At 42.3% G+C, this 17,693-nt stretch overlaps 1 protein-coding gene across 1 annotated transcript in view; it reads right to left on the bottom strand.

Annotated features, from left to right (window-relative positions):
• DYM (dymeclin) overlaps nucleotides 1-17,693 on the bottom strand; it is a 293,904-nt gene that overhangs the window by 71,479 nt on the left and 204,732 nt on the right. The window contains exon 15 of the mRNA XM_070736919.1: nucleotides 6,349-6,531. Coding sequence (XP_070593020.1) covers nucleotides 6,349-6,531 — 183 coding nt within the window. The remainder of the gene's footprint in view (nucleotides 1-6,348; nucleotides 6,532-17,693) is intronic.

The following is a 17,693-nucleotide window of genomic DNA, read 5'->3' as shown; positions in this document are numbered from 1 at the left end:
TGAGTTTTGCCCCCATTTTGTGGCTTTTCTTGCCAACGTTGTTAAGTGAATCACTGTAATTTTTAAATCAGTAACACAGCTGTTAAGTGAATCTGGCTTCTCCACTGGTTGCCAGAAGGTCACAAAAAAGTGATCACATGACAATGACATGAATAGTCATAAATACAAGCCAGTTGCGAAGCATCCAAACTGTGACCATTGGGAAAATGTACTTGTGGGACTGCCTTCTGCTGTATGAGTCCCAGTGACCGATTAGGTCCCACAGAGTTGGCCTTCTCCAGGTCCTGTCAGCCAGACAATATTGCTTGGCGAGACCTAGGGGAAGAGCCTTCTCTGTGGGGGCCCCGGCCCTCCAGAATCAGTTCCCCCTCGAGATTTGCACTTCCCCCACCCTCCTTGCCTTCCATAAGAGTCTTAAGACTATGTCACCAGGCTTGGGGCAATTAGGTCTCAGCCCCCTGGCCAACGAAATGAGATTTATGTTGTATGATTGAACTGGTATGATTGTTTTTAAATATTTTATTTATTTATTTATTTTATTATTTAGATTTGTATGCCGCCCCTCTCCGCAGACTCAGGGCGGCAAATATTGCTCTCTACACTATTAGTTTCCATATCTCATGTAAAGTGCTGATGTTGATGCTTAAAGTCTTAAATAGTCTCATTCAACATATCTTGACAATCCTAAAACTTAATTTAATTTCGTCTTTTCCATTGTCCAAGGCATAGTTGGTGGCTAATCAGGAGAAGAGCTTCCCAGTTGTGTGATGATTGGGGCTACGTTTGAAGAGTGTTTGGAAACTTCAGATCGTCCAAAATGCAGCTGCGTGACCGGTTTTGGACCTGCCTAGACATGCTCATATCTTGTCATCACTCTGCGGACTGCATTGGCTACCGATCTGTTTCCGGACACAATTCAAAGTGTTGGTTATGACCTATAAAGCCCTACATCGCATAGGACCAGACTATCTCTGAGACCGCCTTCTGCCGCATGAATCCTAGAGACCGGTGAGGTCCCACAGAGTTAGTCTCCTTAGGATCCCATCGACCAAACAATGTCGGCTGGCAGGACCTAGGGGAAGAGCCTTCTCTGTGGGTGCCCCGGTCCTCTGGAATCAGCTCTCCCCGGAGATTCGTACTGCCCCCACCCTCCTTGCCTTTTGAAAGAACTTAAAAACTCATCTTTGCCACCAGGCCCGGGATTTCTTGATCTTCCCCCGACCAATGAATGTTTTTTAGTATGATTGTCGAATGAATGGTTAATGGAAGTTTTTTAAAGTAGAATTTTTAGGATTGTTTTTTAATGTATTATTAATTGGATTGTTTATTGTTGTTTCTTGCATATGCTGTGAGCCGCCCCGAGTCCTCAGAGAGGGACGGCTTACAAATCCAATTAAATAAATAAATAAACAAACCCTGGAGCCATCTTGAAACGTCTTCAGAGTTGCCACATCTGGGCTGTTACTTGGAACCCTAACAACAATAACAATGACGATGGTGTCCATCCAATCGTATTCAATCCATGGCAATTCCTAGGGCCCATGTCTCTCTATGACTCCTGATCCTGCACTACGTCTTTGAATTGTTCTATGCCTGTGATGGTGAAATATCTATGGCACATGTGCCACAGCAGCAGGGAGACTCCGTTCCGACTTAATTATCTCCGGCTCCAAAGGTAGCTGATAACTGTCAGAGGGCCCTGGCCCTATCTCTGCCTCTGACACAGAGCACTCAGCAGAGCCTTCCCCAGACACCAGGCTGGCCCATATTCCTCCCTAACCTCTTGTTTGTTAATTACCTTTGCTGTCCAAGGAATACGCAGGAGCCTTCTCCAATACCCCAGGTAAAACTAGATTTCCCCCCCTTTTTAAAGGTCTAAATTTCACAACTATAATTGTGATATATGCTTATTATACATTGGGTTTCCCTAAAGATGGATTTTTGAAAGCAACCCAAAATTTTTAACAAAATATTTTTTTACAAGACTTTGTAAGGCCTGGCAAAAATAACTCATTTTATTACTTCTTCTGTTGCTTTTCTGTTTTTCAGGACTGTAATACCATTCCTATGTTGGCTTTAATATAACAGATTTTATTTCGATGTAAACCTCCCATGCTGATCACTTGGTGAAAAGTCTGGAGAAAATATTTTAAGCAAATGCATATGAAAACATTGTCGAACAGTTTAGAAAAAAAAATCTACAAATTCAGTTGATCAAATAATGACAACGGACAAACTGCATTATTGAAACGTCTTTGCCAAGAATTCGTTAATAAATTCTGATTTCCAACATTTAGCGTTTTCCAATCATTGTTATATTTGTTGATTAGCTTTTTGAGAGTATTAAAATTTATTTTTGTCTGTTACAATTCCTCTGAGCCTAGTGAATAAATAAGCATTGATTTATTTCTTCCAATACACTGATATTCACAACTGTATTTGTAATAAAACAGTGCTGTTTTCCAAGAATCTTTGGCTTCAGGAAGAGCATTTTTTGCTCATTTATTTTAAAATGTGTCTAGATTATTTTTTTATAAGCTTCTTTCTGTGCCCTTCAGCGGTTAAAGCAGTGTATTGTCATATCGAAGCAACAAGAAATAAAGAAATATCCTCTTCTGCTATAAAGCCAACGCAATATGAAGCATTATCAACTGCATTAGAAACATAGAAACATAGAAGACTGACGGCAGAAAAAGACCTCATGGTCCATCTAGTCTGCCCTTATACTATTTCCTGTATTTTATCTTACAATGGATATATGTTTATCCCAGGCATGTTTAAATTCAGTTACTGTGGATTTACCAACCACGTCTGCTGGAAGTTTGTTCCAAGGATCTACTACTCTTTCAGTAAAATAATATTTTCTCATGTTGCTTTCCCCCAACTAACTTCAGATTGTGTCCCCTTGTTCTTGTGTTCACTTTCCTATTAAAAACACTTCCCTCCTGGACCTTATTTAACCCTTTAATATATTTAAATGTTTCGATCATGTCCCCCCTTTCCCTTCTGTCCTCCAGACCATAGAGATTGAGTTCATTAAGTCTTTCCTGATACGTCTTTGGACCCGTTCAATTTTGTCAATATCTTTTTGTAGGTGAGGTCTCCAGAACTGAACACAGTATTCCAAATGTGGTCTCACCAGCATTCTATATAGCGGGATCATAATCTCCCTCTTCCTGCTTGTTATACCTCTAGCTATGCAGCCAAGCATCCTACTTGCTTTCCCTACCGCCTGACTGCACTGTTCACCCATTTTGAGACTGTCAGAAATCACTACCCCTAAATCCTTCTCTTCTGAAGTTTTTGCTAACACAGAACTGCCAATACAATACTCAGATTGAGGATTCCTTTTCCCCAAGTGCATTATTTTACATTTGGAAACATTAAACTGCAGTTTCCATTGCTTTGACCATTTATCTAGTAAAGCTAAATCATTTACCATATTACAGACCCCTCCAGGAATATCAACCCTATTGCACACTTTAGAGTCATTGGCAAATAGGCAAACCTTCCCTACCAAACCTTCCCCTATGTCACTTCCAAACATATTTAAAAGAATAGGACCCAGAACAGACCCTTGGGGCACACCGCTTGTAACCTGACTCTGCTCAGAATACTCGCCGTTAACAATAACTCTCTGATGTCTACGCTTCAGCCAGCTGCAAATCCATTGAACTATCCAGGGATTAAGTCCAATCTTCACTAATTTATCTATCAGCTCTTTATGTGGAACCGTATCAAAGGCTTTGCTGAAGTCCAGGTAGGCAATATCCACGGCACCACCTTCATCCAACACCTTTGTGACATAGTCAAAGAAATCAATGAGATTAGTCTGACATGATTTGCCTTCAGTAAAGCCATGCTGATTTGGGTCCAATAAGTTATTGTTTTTTTATCTTTTTTCATTTCTCTGCAAGGAAATATGGAGGCATTTTTGCCAAAGTAGGCTTCTCACATTACATTAAAAAATATTTAAATTCTCCTATGTAAACAGCTTTCATATGTCACTTCTATAAAAAAAATTAATGGTAACTTCTTGCAGGATGAAAAGCACAATATAAAACCACTGATAAATGTGATCGATCAGGGGTGTCAAACTGGTGGTCAGCAGCCTGGATGTTTCGCACACAGGTCACGCCTACCAGGGGTGAAATACAGCCGGCCCTACCCGGCTTGCGAGAGCTGGCAGCGTTGGTGGCAGGTCGTTTGGCGAGCCGGTAGTGCCGGAAACCGGGATGTTTCTGGACTACCCGGAGGCCGCGAGAAGAAGGGCAGCCTATAAATCTAATACAAATAAATACAGTGATACCTCGTCTTACAAATGGCTCTTCATACTAACTTTTCGTGATACGAACCTGGGGTTTAAGATTTGTTTGCCTCATCTTAAGAACCATTTTTGTCTTATGAACCCAAGCCCGAGTGCGTGGGTTCTCTTACTGCGCGTGCGCTTGCTTACTGCCGCAGGGATTCCCCTGCCTTGTGACTGTCACCGCCAGGATTTCCCATTCACTTCCAACCCCCGCTGGGATTTCCTGCCTCCGGACGTGCATAAGAAGACAAGCCAGCCGGTGGGGAGGGGGGCTGAGAGAGAGGAAAGCCACCGCCAACGAAGCCCTTGGGGAGATGTCCAGCTGGGGGTCCGGAGTCGCCCCTCCTCAGCACCCCCAAGCCGGCTACAAAGCGAGCGAGAGAGAGGAGAGGGGAGCCCTTCAGCATGGGAAGGAAGAGGAAGCAGGTAGCAGCAGCAGCAGCTGCCTTTCGGTCAAAGGAGCGGGAGGTTCCCCCTCTCACCCGCCTGGGTTTCTCTTTCTGGCACAGTGTATGCGAAGCAGCCTTGCACCAGGTGTATGGGAGGTGCGTGCTCCTCCTCGACCCATCAGAGTCTGTTAAAGTTTTGGATATTTTTGATTCCCCTCCCCTCACCCTCTTACTTGGGTAGCAACTGTCCTTCTCCTCTTCTTCCTCCTCCTCCTCCCACTCAAATTCCGAGCTTTTATTTCTTTCCTAATGGGTTTGCATGCATTATTTGCATTTACATTGATTCCTATGGGAAAAAATGCTTCTACTTATAAACTTTTCTACTTAAGAACATGGTCACGGAACGAATTAAGTTCTTAAGTAGAAGTACCACTGTACATTTATATTACTACTACTACTACCACTACCACTACTACTACTACTACTACTATTTATTTATTGATTGATTGGATTTGTATGCCGCCCCTCTCCGTAGACTCGGGGCGCCTAACACCAATGATAAAAACAGCATGTAACAATCCAATTAATAAAACAACTAAAAACCCTTATTATAAAACCAAATATACACACAAACATACCATGCATAACTTGTAATGGCCTAGGGGGAAGGAATATCTTAACTCCCCCATGCCTGGTGGCATAAGTGAGTCTTGAGTAGTTTACGAAAGACAGGGAAGGTGGGGGCAATTCTAATCTCCGGGGGAGTTGGTTCCAGAGGGACCATTTTTGTCCTGGTATTTTTATATATTTTGACCAGCTCATGATGCCAACCATACCTAATACTCCTGCTTCCTATTTTCCTCACAAAACATCCCTGTGAGAAATTGAATTTTTATTTTTTAGTTGTCTAGGCTCCAATGTTTTTGGAGTGTGGCCTCTGGCAAGCACTCAGATACAGGCACACGCACACAGATATACAAGAATATGACATGCATCTATTTATGGAGTGGGGATAATCCAGAATTGGCTTTTTTTGATGGATCTATCAGGCATTGCAACTAATGCAATGGGAGAAATGTGTATCTTATGTGTGAATATCTCTATCTATTCTATAGGAAACCAGGGTATCTACGAGACCGCCTTCTGCCGCACGAATCCCAGCGACCGGTTAGGTCCCACAGAGTGGGCCTTCTCCAGGTCCCGTCAACAAAGCAATGTTGTTTGGCGGGGCCCAGGGGAAGAGCCTTCTCTGTGGTGGCCCCGGCCCTCTGGAACCAACTCCCCCCAGAGATTAGAATTGCCCCCACCCTCCTTGCCTTTCGTAAACTCCTTAAAACCCACCTCTGTCGTCAAGCGTGGGGGAACTAAGACATCTCCCCCTGCCTACGTAGTTCTAGTACACGATATGACTGTATGTATGTTTGTTATATTGGGGTTTCTTGCTTTTAGATTTTAAATGTGTAATTGTTATCTTAGATTTTTTAATTATTAGATTTGTTAATATATATTGTTTTTGTTGTTGTTGTGAGCCGCCCCGAGTCTGTGGAGGGGGTGGCATACAAATCTAATAAATCAAATCAAATCAAATCAAATAAAAGTAGCTATTTTCAAAGGTAAATAGCATCTTCACAGAGGATGTTAAATACATACCAGGTCAATGTTCTGCATTATATCCTGGAAAGAGGGGTGAGTTCGAAATTGCTCAAAGAGATCCCGTTTATATAGCAAGGCATACACTAAATTAGGGTTATGATGGAGGGAATTTGTTAAGCAGGAGTTGATTATTTCCAACATCATTCGAATGACTTCTTCAATCACATTCAAATCCTGGGCCTAAAAGAAAGAAACAAAGATATTTCTAGTCAGGACAGGTATTAACAAGCATGGAACAGAACCCTCCATTACTTTTTCCCTAGGTTATTAGAAACATAGAAGACTGACGGCAGAAAAAGACCTCATGGTCCATCTAGTCTGCCCTTATACTATTTTCTGTATTTTATCTTAGGATGGATATATGTTTATCCCAGGCATGTTTCAATTCAGTTACTGTGGATTTACCAACCACGTCTGCTGGAAGTTTGTTCCAAGGATCTACTACTCTTTCAGTCAAATAATATTTTATCACGTTGCTTTTGATCCTTCAGATTGTGTCCCCTTGTTCTTGTGTTCCCTTTCCTATGAAAAACACTTCCCTCCTGAACCTTATTTAACCCTTTAACATATTTAAATGTTTCGATCATGTCCCCCCTTTCCCTTCTGTCCTCCAGACTATACAGATTGAGTTCATGAACTCTTTCCTGATACGTTTTATGCTTAAGACCTTCCACCATTCTTGTAGCCCGTCTTTGGACCCATTCAATTTTGTCAATATCTTTTTGTAGGTGAGGTCTCCAGAACTGAACACAGTATTCCAAATGTGGTCTCACCAGCGCTCTATATAAGGGAATCACAATCTCCCTCTTCCTGCTTGTTATACCTCTAGCTATGCAGCCAAGCATCCTACTAGCTTTTCCTACCGCCCGACCACACTGCTCACCCATTTTGAGACTGTCAGAAATCACTACCCCTAATTGTTCAAGAAACAATTACGGCAATCAAACTTTTTAGCAAATCAAATAATTTGGATGAAATATATAACACTTTTATTTATTTCCACATTTGATTCTCAGCAAAATTAATTTGCCTGACGATTTAAATAGAAAACCATCCATTTCAAAAGGTTCGACAGACTGAGTGATTTTGTTATTTTTAAAAATGTAAATAATTGTGACTAAATTATATAGCTTTAAACGCAACAAATACATGTGAACTCGATCAAACTGTACAGTTTTGGGGAAATTATCAGGATTTTCTTGATAAGGACCCAGAAACAATCCCAATGTAATTGTATTTTATTATTTTACACCAACTGTACTAAGGGTCCTTCAGCAGTCTGAATACTAAATAAATAATAAAACCGCTATGGAAAAATAAGCTGATTCTGGCTTTAAATGCCCAGGAAGGGTAGCAATGGGGTTAAAAACTGGCAATGGCAAACCACATCTGAAATCTTGACACCCGCTTTGCCAACCCATCGCCTTCGGACGCTGCGAGGTTTGGCAGTCGGAAGTTCGCAGCTAGTTTTTTCTCATCATTCCTATCACCCATTTCTTCCCAATTCCATAATTTGTTGCTTGTATCCTTAAGATTTTTATTAATATTTTTTCCACGTTGCTTATTTGAAAATATTTACAGACCCCTCACATTTATTTATTATTAGATTTGTATGCCGCCCCTCTCCACATCCCGGACATAAACAGTTTCAAATCCTACCCTCAAAACATCGTTATAGAACACTGCACACCAAGACAACTAGACACAAGAACAGTTTCCCCCCCGAATGCCATCACTCTGCTAAACAAATAATTCCCTCAACACTATCAAACTATCTACTAAGTCTGCACTACTATTATTACTATTTTTTCTCATCATTCCTATCACACATTTCCTTTCCTCCCACTTATGACTGTAACTAGTTGCTTGTATCCTTAAGATTTTTATTAATATGGATTGTTTCTTCATTGCTTATTTGACCCCTATGACAATCATTAAGTGTTGTACCTCACAATTCTTGACAAATGTATATTTTCTTTTTTATATACACTGAGAACATATGCACCAAAGAAAAATTCCTTGTGTGTCCAATCATACATGGCCAATAAAGAACTCCTATTCTATTCTATTCTATTCTAGAAACATAGAAGTCTGACGGCAGAAAAAGACCTCATGGTCCATCTAGTCTGCCCTTATACTATTTTCTGTATTTTATCTTAGGATGGATCTATGTTTATCCCAGGCGTATTTAAATTCAGTTACTGTGGATTTATCTACCACGTCTGCTGGAAGTTTATTCCAAGGATCTACTACTCTTTCAGTAAAATAATATTTTCTCATGTTGCTTTTGATCTTTCCCCCAACTAACTTCAGATTGTGTCCCCTTGTTCTTGTGTTCACTTTCCTATTTGTTTTCTATTCTATTCTATTCTATTCTATTCCATTCTATTCTCACCCATCCCAGGAGTCCCCACACAGCCTGTTTGGGATGCAGGAAAGTGCAGACCGCGCACATAGGCTCGGGGAGGGTGAAAAACGGGCCTACTGGAAGTTCAGGAAGGCTGAAAATGGGCCTCCAGAAGGCCTCTGGAGCCTGGAGAGGCCGTTTTTGCCCTCTTGGAGTCTCAAGGAAAGCTTCACGAGCCAGGAAACCAGGGCAGGAGGCTGACTAGGCCACACCTACCATGGCCACACTCACCCAGCACCCAGACAGGGAACCCCCTCACTAAAATTTTTGAAGTCCACTCCTGTGAAATATTATCCACAAAGATAAAATATTACCTTCTTTGTCTTAAACTGTCAATACAAAGCCGAGACAACTCTGACTATGACATGGCATTAGCGCAGATATAAACCATGTTATAAAAACATTTCACCATGACTAAAAATGTTTGATTTTTCTTGTCCAGTAACTTTTGTGCCCAGCTGCAAAACAACTAAAGTACGGAACTGGGATTCCTCCCCAAGACAGAAGCTTAAATAAGGAAAGGTTTTAGCAATTATCCTTCAATGCAACAGCTGCTCTCCATGTGAAAAAGTTATTTTATTAGCCCAGCTAAGCGCTTTTGTACACCATAGCTTAGACTTCGGAAAGAATTGCAAACATTCCCCTTGTATAAACTTTCACTTGGTTTCTAATTCTGAAATAGTAATAATACTATCCAAGTACTCTTTGGGTGGGTCTTAGATGCCATCCCACCACAATTTGGGTGACAAATTCTATAATATCAAAGATCTTTACAAAAGAAAATTATCTAGAAGATACAAAGGAAAGTGTGTGTGTGTGTGAGAGAGAGAGAGAGAGAGAGAGAGGAGGGAGGGAGATGAGGGAAAGAAAGGAAGGGAGGAAGGAAGAAGAAAGAGGAAGGGAGGGAGGGAGGGAAGGAGGAAGGGAAGAGGGAGAGAGAGAGGGAGCGAGGGAAGGTAGGAGGGAAGGAATGAAGGGATGAATGAATGAAGGAAGGAAGGAAGAAGAAAGAGGAAGGGAGGGAGGGAGGGAAGGAGGAAGGGAAGAGGGAGAGAGGGAAGGTAGGAGGGAAGGAATGAAGGGATGAATGAATGAAGGAAGGAAGGAAGGAAGAAGAAAGAGGGAGGGAGGGAAGGAGGAAGGAAAGAGGGAGAGGGAGAGAGGGAAGGTAGGAGGGAAGGAATGAAGGGATGAATGAAGGAAGGAAGGAAGGAAGAAGAAAGAGGAAGGAAGGGAGGGAGGGAAGGAGGAAGGGAAGAGGGAGAGAGAGAGGGAGAGAGGGAAGGTAGGAGGGAAGGAATGAAGGGATGAATGAAGGAAGGAAGGAAGGAAGAAGAAAGAGGAAGGGAGGGAGGGAGGGAGGGAAGGAGGAAGGGAAGAGGGAGAGAGGGAAGGTAGGAGGGAAGGAATGAAGGGATGAATGAATGAATGAATGAATGAATGAAGGAAGGAAGGAAGGAAGGAAGGAAGGAAGGAAGTTGACTGAAGTTAACAATCTGGTATCTACTTCATAAACATAACAAATTCATTGATGATTAAGTAACTTGTGTACAGGATGTTGGGGTAAACAATAGCTACTATAAGCATTTCAACCCTATATATGAGATCACTTAGTTCTAGAAGTGTGTTGCTTTAATCCAACTCCCAGATGTTTGCTACTAACCCAGCTATAAACTGAGCCAAGAGTGATTTGACCAACATGGTTAGCGCACTGATATAATCTGGACAAGAGTTTCCTGGCTGTAGCTACTACAGTACAGTATTTGAATTTCTGCTTTATCTAGAAGTATGCTTAGTCTGTGGACCTGATCTTTGAAGGGTAATTAGTGAAGGGCTGCAAAAAAAAAAATACTACCACACTGGGCATGGCTTATTGTGCGGGAGTGGCTTGCTGGCCATATGACTGGGTAGGAGTGGCTTGACAATCATGTGACCATGGGATGGCTTAAAAGTCATGTGACTGGGTGGGAGTGGCTTACTGATCAAGTAGGTGCTTGAACTCTTTGTCAATTGATTAAGTCACATTATTTGAACAGCCACAAAAAGGACAAATGATGGACAGCATTATTTGTTGAGGAGCACAGTAACATTTTAAGGTTTTGAACTAAGCCCACAAGGTTCAGTATGATAACAGATTAGGCAAGTGGCTCAATCTTCTTGAATTGCTATAAAAGTTCAGTCCTAGATAATGATTAAAATTATTAAAGCGTTTATGGGTAAATATATACTATTGAATTATTTCCTATTTTAAAAATAATTAAGGATCATACTAGGGTACTAGAGCAGGAAGGACAATAGAAATACAGTGGTACCTGTATCTAAGAACACCTCTACTTACAAACTTTTCAGGATAAGAACCGGGTGTTAAAGATTTTTTTGCCTCTTCTCAAGAAACATTTTCCATTTACAAACCCGAGCCTCCAAAACTGTAACCGGAAAAGACAGGGAGAAGCCTCCATGGGGCCTCTCTAGGAATCTCCTGGGAGGAAACAGCCGGAAAAGGCAGGGAGAAGCCTCCATGGGGCCTCTCTAGGAATCCCCTGGGAGGAAACAGGGCTGGAAAAGGCGGGGAGAAGCCTCCATGGGGCCTCTCTAGGAATCTCCTGGGAGGAAACAGCCGGAAAAGGCAGGGAGAAGCCTCCATGGGGCCTCTCTAGGAATCTCCTGGGAGGAAACAGGGCTGGAAAAGGCGGGGAGAAGCCTCCATGAGGCCTCTCTAGGAATCTCCTGGGAGGAAGCAGGGCCTCCACCCTCTCTGTAGTTTCCCCAATTGCATGCATTATTTGCTTTTACATTGATTCCTATGGGAAAAATTGCTTCTTCTTACAAACCTTTCTACTTAAGATCCTGGTCACGGAACAAATTAAGTTCGTAAGTAGAGATACCACTGTACTATTATGTATTCAATAAATAGTGCATAAACCTACTACCCCCCACTACGTTTCTCCTCTCCCCATGGCAGCAGCAGCCCATCACTGAGGGTAATACCCAGGGGAAGAGCCTTCACTGTGGCGGCCCCGACCCTCTGGAACCAGCTCCCCCCGGGAGATTAGGATTGCCCCCACCCTCCTTGCCTTTCGCAAACTTCTTAAAAACCACCTCTGCTGTCAGGCATGGGGGAACTGAGACATCTCCCCCAGGCTTATAGAGTTTTATGCATGATATGTTTGTGTTGTATGTTTTTAAAATAATGGGTTTTTAGATATTTTTAAATACAGTATTAGATTTGTTTATTGTGCACTGTTTTATTGTTGCTGTGAGCCGCCCCGAGTCTATGGAGAAGGGCGGCATAAAAATCTAATAAAAAAGCATGGGACAAATGGTACCATTGGTTAAAAAAAAGAAATCACTTAAAAATTATACATCAAGAAAGATGTCCAACTAAAACAACGTGTAAAACCAGTAAACAACGACATGAATCATAATACCAAATTGAAATGATAAAATGAACTACAAAGAAACTGAATGAATAAATTCATAAATCACTGATAAATGATGGCACTAGCAACTACGTCAAATACATATGGATAAAACTTCAGGAAAATCTATACCACCTATATGCTTAAACCACAGGCCGCAAAACATAGAAGCCCCAGTTCTAACGCTGCCCCCCCCACTCTTTTTACTACTCTTCTCTTGTTCTATTTTTCTATTCGTCCTCCTCTTGTATTTTTTCCCCTTCTATCTAAATCCCTTCCCCTTTCTTTCCCTCTCCTTCCCCAATCATGCATGCTATATAAGTAAACTATAATTGCTAGAATGTACAGTGATACCTCGTCTTACAAACGCCTCATCATACAAACTTTTCGAGATACAAACCCTGGGTTTAAGATTTTTTTTGCCTCTTCTTACAAACTATTTTTTCACCTTACAAACCCACCACCGCCGTTGGGATGCCCCGCCTCTGGACTTCCATTGCCAGCGAAGCACTGGGATTCCTCTGAGGCTCCCCTCCATGGGAAACCCCACCTCTGGACTTCCATGTTTTTGTGATGCTGCAGGGGGATCCCAGCAGTGCAAAAATGGGCGCTTTGCTGGCAATGGAAGTCCAGAGGTGGGGTTTCCCAGCAAGGGGAGCCTCAGTGAAATCGCAGCATCGCAAAAACACAGAGGTCCGGAGGTGGGGTTTTGAGGACTTCGGTGTTTTTTGCAATGCTGCAATTTCACTGATGCTCCCTTCACTGGGAAATCCCACTTCCGGACTTCTGTTGCCAGCGAAGCGCTCATTTTTGCGATGCTGGGATTCCCCTGCTGGGATTCCCTTGCAGCATCGCAAAAACACAGAAGTCCAGAGGTGGGGTTTCCCATGGAAGGGAGCCTCAGGAGAATCCCAGCAGCGCAAAAATAGGCACTTCGGCTGGCAAAATGGGTACATTTTGGGCTTGCACACATTAATCGCTTTTCCATTGATTCCTATGGGAAACATTGTTTCGTCTTACAAACTTTTCACCTTAAGAACCTCGTCCCGGAACCAATTAAGTTTGTAAGACAAGGTATCACTGTACATTATATATATTCCCTTTATTTTTCTGTACCGTTTTTAATGTATATAACCAATAAATGTATTTTTTTAAAAAAAATACAAATCTAATAAATTGAATTGAATTGAATTCAAGTTGCCAAAGCTGAGAAAAACTCATCTAAAGCTTCACCCAGCCAATTATTGCTGCATGGCACCAATATTTCTTTTCTTTAAAAAAAAAAAAAAAAGGAAAACTTGAATTAAAAAGCACCAGAAAGTTTGCTTTATTTGTTTGGGGTTACTAGGGGAGAAACATACGCATGTCGTTTATCATAATTCTAGGAAGTTTTCAAAAGCACCGCTTGAATTTCCTGTGTTTTCAATAACAACAACAACAACAACAAGGTAAAGTCTTCAGTAAAATTTATGTGGGGGAGGGAGAAAGGGAAATGCGTAAGTGAGCTGCATTTTAAATGTAAGGTATCATCTGTCTTCCTAGGCAATTTTTCAGTGGCAGTTCCGCTGCTTTATGTAGTGAAAATTATTCATATGTACATAAAACCGTTTCCACACAAATTACGCTATTTGCAGGATAAACAACGCACTGTATTAAAAGGACAATTATCCCTTCAGAGCTAACCGGCTTTGCAACTTGAGGATTAATTCGAAGGAGGTACACTACAGCATCTCTTGCGATGATCCCTACGCCAAGTCTGAATAGTGAAGCTATTCTTTCTAATATGTTTGTGAGTGACATAGGGGAAGGTTTGGTAGGGAAGGTTTGCCTATTTGCCGATGACTCTAAAGTGTGCAATAGGGTTGATATTCCTGGAGGGGTCTGTGATATGGTAAATGATTTAGCTTTACTAGATAAATGGTCAAAGCCATGGAAACTGCAGTTTAATGTTTCCAAATGTAAAATAATGCACTTGGGGAAAAGGAATCCTCAATCTGAGTATTGCATTGGCAGTTCTGTGTTAGCAAAAACTTCAGAAGAGAAGGATTTAGGGGTAGTGATTTCTGACAGTCTCAAAATGGGTGAACAGTGCAGTCAGGCGGTAGGGAAAGCAAGTAAGATGCTTGACTGCATAGCTAGAGGTATAACAAGCAGGAAGAGGGAGATTGTGATTCCCTTATATAGAGCGCTGGTGAGACCATATTTGGAATACTGTGTTCAGTTCTGGAGACCTCACCTACAAAAAGATATTGACAAAATTGAACGGGTCCAAAGACGGGCTACAAGAATGGTGGAAGGTCTTAAGCATAAAACGTATCAGGAAAGACTTAATGAACTCAATCTGTATAGTCTGGAGGACAGAAGGAAAAGGGGGGACATGATCGAAACATTTAAATATGTTAAAGGGTTAAATAAGGTTCAGGAGGGAAGTGTTTTTAATAGGAAAGTGAACACAAGAACAAGGGGACAAAATCTGAAGTTAGTTGGGGGAAAGATCAAAAGCAATGTGAGAAAATATTATTTCACTGAAAGAGTAGTAGATCCTTGGAACAAACTTCCAGCAGACGTGGTTGGTAAATCCACAGTAACTGAATTTAAACATGCCTGGGATAAACATATATCCATTGTAAGATAAAATACAGGAAATAGTATAAGGGCAGACTAGATGAACCATGAGGTCTTTTTCTGCCGTCAGTCTTCTATGTTTCTATATCGTTAAAATGTGTATCTTTGAGGCCAGTCTGGGATTGTGTTTGCGAGGAAAAAAAAGGAAGGATTTTATAAAGAAAGAAATATAAAGCGCTCTCTTCATTACAGTGCTTAGGTCAACATAAGCAGAAATACCCGCCAGGCAATGTCCTGATATGCTACTATGTCAGGGGAAGGATATTAAGGCAATTCATCTTAAAAGCAAATAGGAGCTCAACTCTTTCAAGACAAATGTTTATTTAGTGCAATTGGATGTTTCCCACTACTGTATCTCATTCTTGGGAAGCCTGCAGGCAAGGGGAAGGCAGAAACCACCTCCTGGTGCTTCCCAGCAACTGATACTCAGTGGTGAATCTTTCCATAGAAAAGTCATTTAGGGCAGACTTGTGGACTTCAACTCCCAGAATTCCTGAGCCAGCTGGCTCTGGAATTCTGGGAGTTGAAGTTTATTATTTATTAATTTATTCATTAGATTTGTATGCCGCCCCTCTCCGTAGACTCGGGGCGGCTCACAACATATAATAAAACAATTCACAACAAATCTAATAAATTTTAAAAAATAAAAAAAACCCCATTATTAAACCAGACATACACACAGACATACCATACATAAATTGTATAGGCCCGGGGGAGGGGGGGGGGAATGCCTCAATTCCCCCATGCCTGACGGCAGAGGTGAGTTTTAAGGAGTTTACGGAAGGCAAGGAGGATGGGGGCAGTTCTAATCTCCGGGGGGAGCTGGTTCCAGAGGGTCGGGGCCGCCACAGAGAAGGCTCTTCCCCTGGGTCCCGCCAGCCGACATTGTTTAGTCGACGGGACCCGGAGAAGGCCAACTCTGTGGGACCTAATCGGTCGCTGGGATTCGTGCTGCAGAAGGCGGTCCCGGAGTCCACAAGTCATCAAAGGGTCATGGTTCCCTACCCCTGATTTAAGGGCAGGGGTGGGCAGCAGGCAGGACGGGGTGGAACGCAGTTCCACCGGCAGAAATGAAGATGCGTGCGCAGCTCCAGCTGATCGGCGGCTGTCACCTCCTGGATTACTGGTCTTTTTCCTGCTGCTGCCGCTGCTACTATGCTCCTTGCTTTTTTCCTCTTTCCTCCTTCCTGGCCTCGGATGAGCTTCCCTCTCTCCTGCCCGGCTCCCCTCCAGCCTCACACGGCCACCTCCTGCCTGAGTTGCAAGCAGAAGGCGTGGGTGGAAGTGGCACTGGAAGCATTTATGCTTCTGGCAGCACCCGTTCACCTAACTACTCAGCCTGAGGCGGGGGGAGCAACCCAGGATGGAGAGCGCGGGAAACACAAATTGTCACCCTAGCAAACGACATTGGTAAGTTTGTAAGTCTTAACAGTTCACTTGAACGATGATGATCGTTAAAGCCACTCCACCTGGTCACATGGCTGGCAAGCCACTCCTACACAGTCGCGTGACCATTAAGCCACACCCACAAAATGCCACACCCACAGTATGGCAGTAAAATTTTTGGCTGCCCATTACTGTTTAAGGGGATATGACATCAAGTCTTCCACTGTATGAGGACCATAGCAGTAGCTGGTTGCTATCAGTACAGACTACGCCATTGCTCCGGTAATACGCTTGTTTTCATTGCTACTCCCTCCGAAGATTTTGTCAGCACTAACCAGTGGATGAAATAATGTGCTAAAGCTGACGAAATTAAGGAAACTCCAGATCGTGCAGAATGTGTCCGCACGAGCAGTCATGGGTCTTCCCAGATATGCCCATGTTTCGTCAACAGTCTATGGCCTGCATTGGTTGCCGATTAGTTTCTGGACACAATTCAAAGTGTTGGTGGTGATCTACAAAGCCCTACACGGAATCGGACCAGAATACCTACAGGGCTGCCTTCTGCCGCATAAATCCCAGCGGCCGATTATGTCCCACAGAGTTGGCCTTCTTCAGGTCCTGGCAGGGCCTAGGGGAAGAGCCTTCCCTGTGGAGGCCCCAGCCCTCTGGAATCAACTCCCTCTGGAGATTCGAACTGCTCCCACACTCCTCGCCTTCCGCAAGAACCTTAAGACTTATCTATGTCACAAGGCATGGAGTAACTAGTGTATCCCCCCCCCCGACCATTGAAAGTTATGTGTGGTTATGATAGTGTATTATCAATTTTTTTTAAGGTAATGGGTTTTAGTTACAGTTTTTAATTATTAGATTTGTTTCTGTATTGTTCTATTGTTGTTGTGCACTGCCCCGAGTCTTCAGAGAGGGGAGGCATACAAGTCTAATAAATTATTATTATTATTATTATTATTATTATTATTATTATTATTATTATTAATTATTACGGATGCTAGACATATCCCCCTCCCACCCTGTTTTCCTCCCCTCAAGCTAAGGTGCGTGTTATACTCCGGTGCATCTCATACTCCGATAAATATGGTACATAATGTGTAACAAAGTTCCACATTTTTCCTCTATCATCTCTACAGTTTTGAGTGTGTTCAGTTCAAAATGATTTTGGCCGGACCACAGAGCCAGTTATCCAACTTCCCGTCTGTACGCAGATTCGTCATCATCTCAAATGAGATCATCATCATCATCATTTCTAAATAGAATCTGATCCACATATGCAAGATGGGATCCTGTAGCCACAATCCTCTGCACTTCTATTCTACTAGTTTTTCTCATCATTCCTATCACCCATTTCCTCCCATGTTGACTGTATGACTGTAACTTGTTGCTTATATCCTAAGATTTTTATTCATATTGCTTCTTCATGGCTTATTTGACCCCTATGACAATCATTAAGTGTCGTACCACATGATTCTTGACAAATGTATATTTTATTT

The sequence above is a fragment of the Erythrolamprus reginae genome, chromosome 2 (assembly GCF_031021105.1).
Source record: "Erythrolamprus reginae isolate rEryReg1 chromosome 2, rEryReg1.hap1, whole genome shotgun sequence".
Lineage (NCBI taxonomy): Eukaryota > Metazoa > Chordata > Lepidosauria > Squamata > Dipsadidae > Erythrolamprus > Erythrolamprus reginae.
The sequence above is the reverse complement of the archived record's forward strand: the minus strand, read 5'-3'. Positions and strand labels throughout refer to the sequence as shown.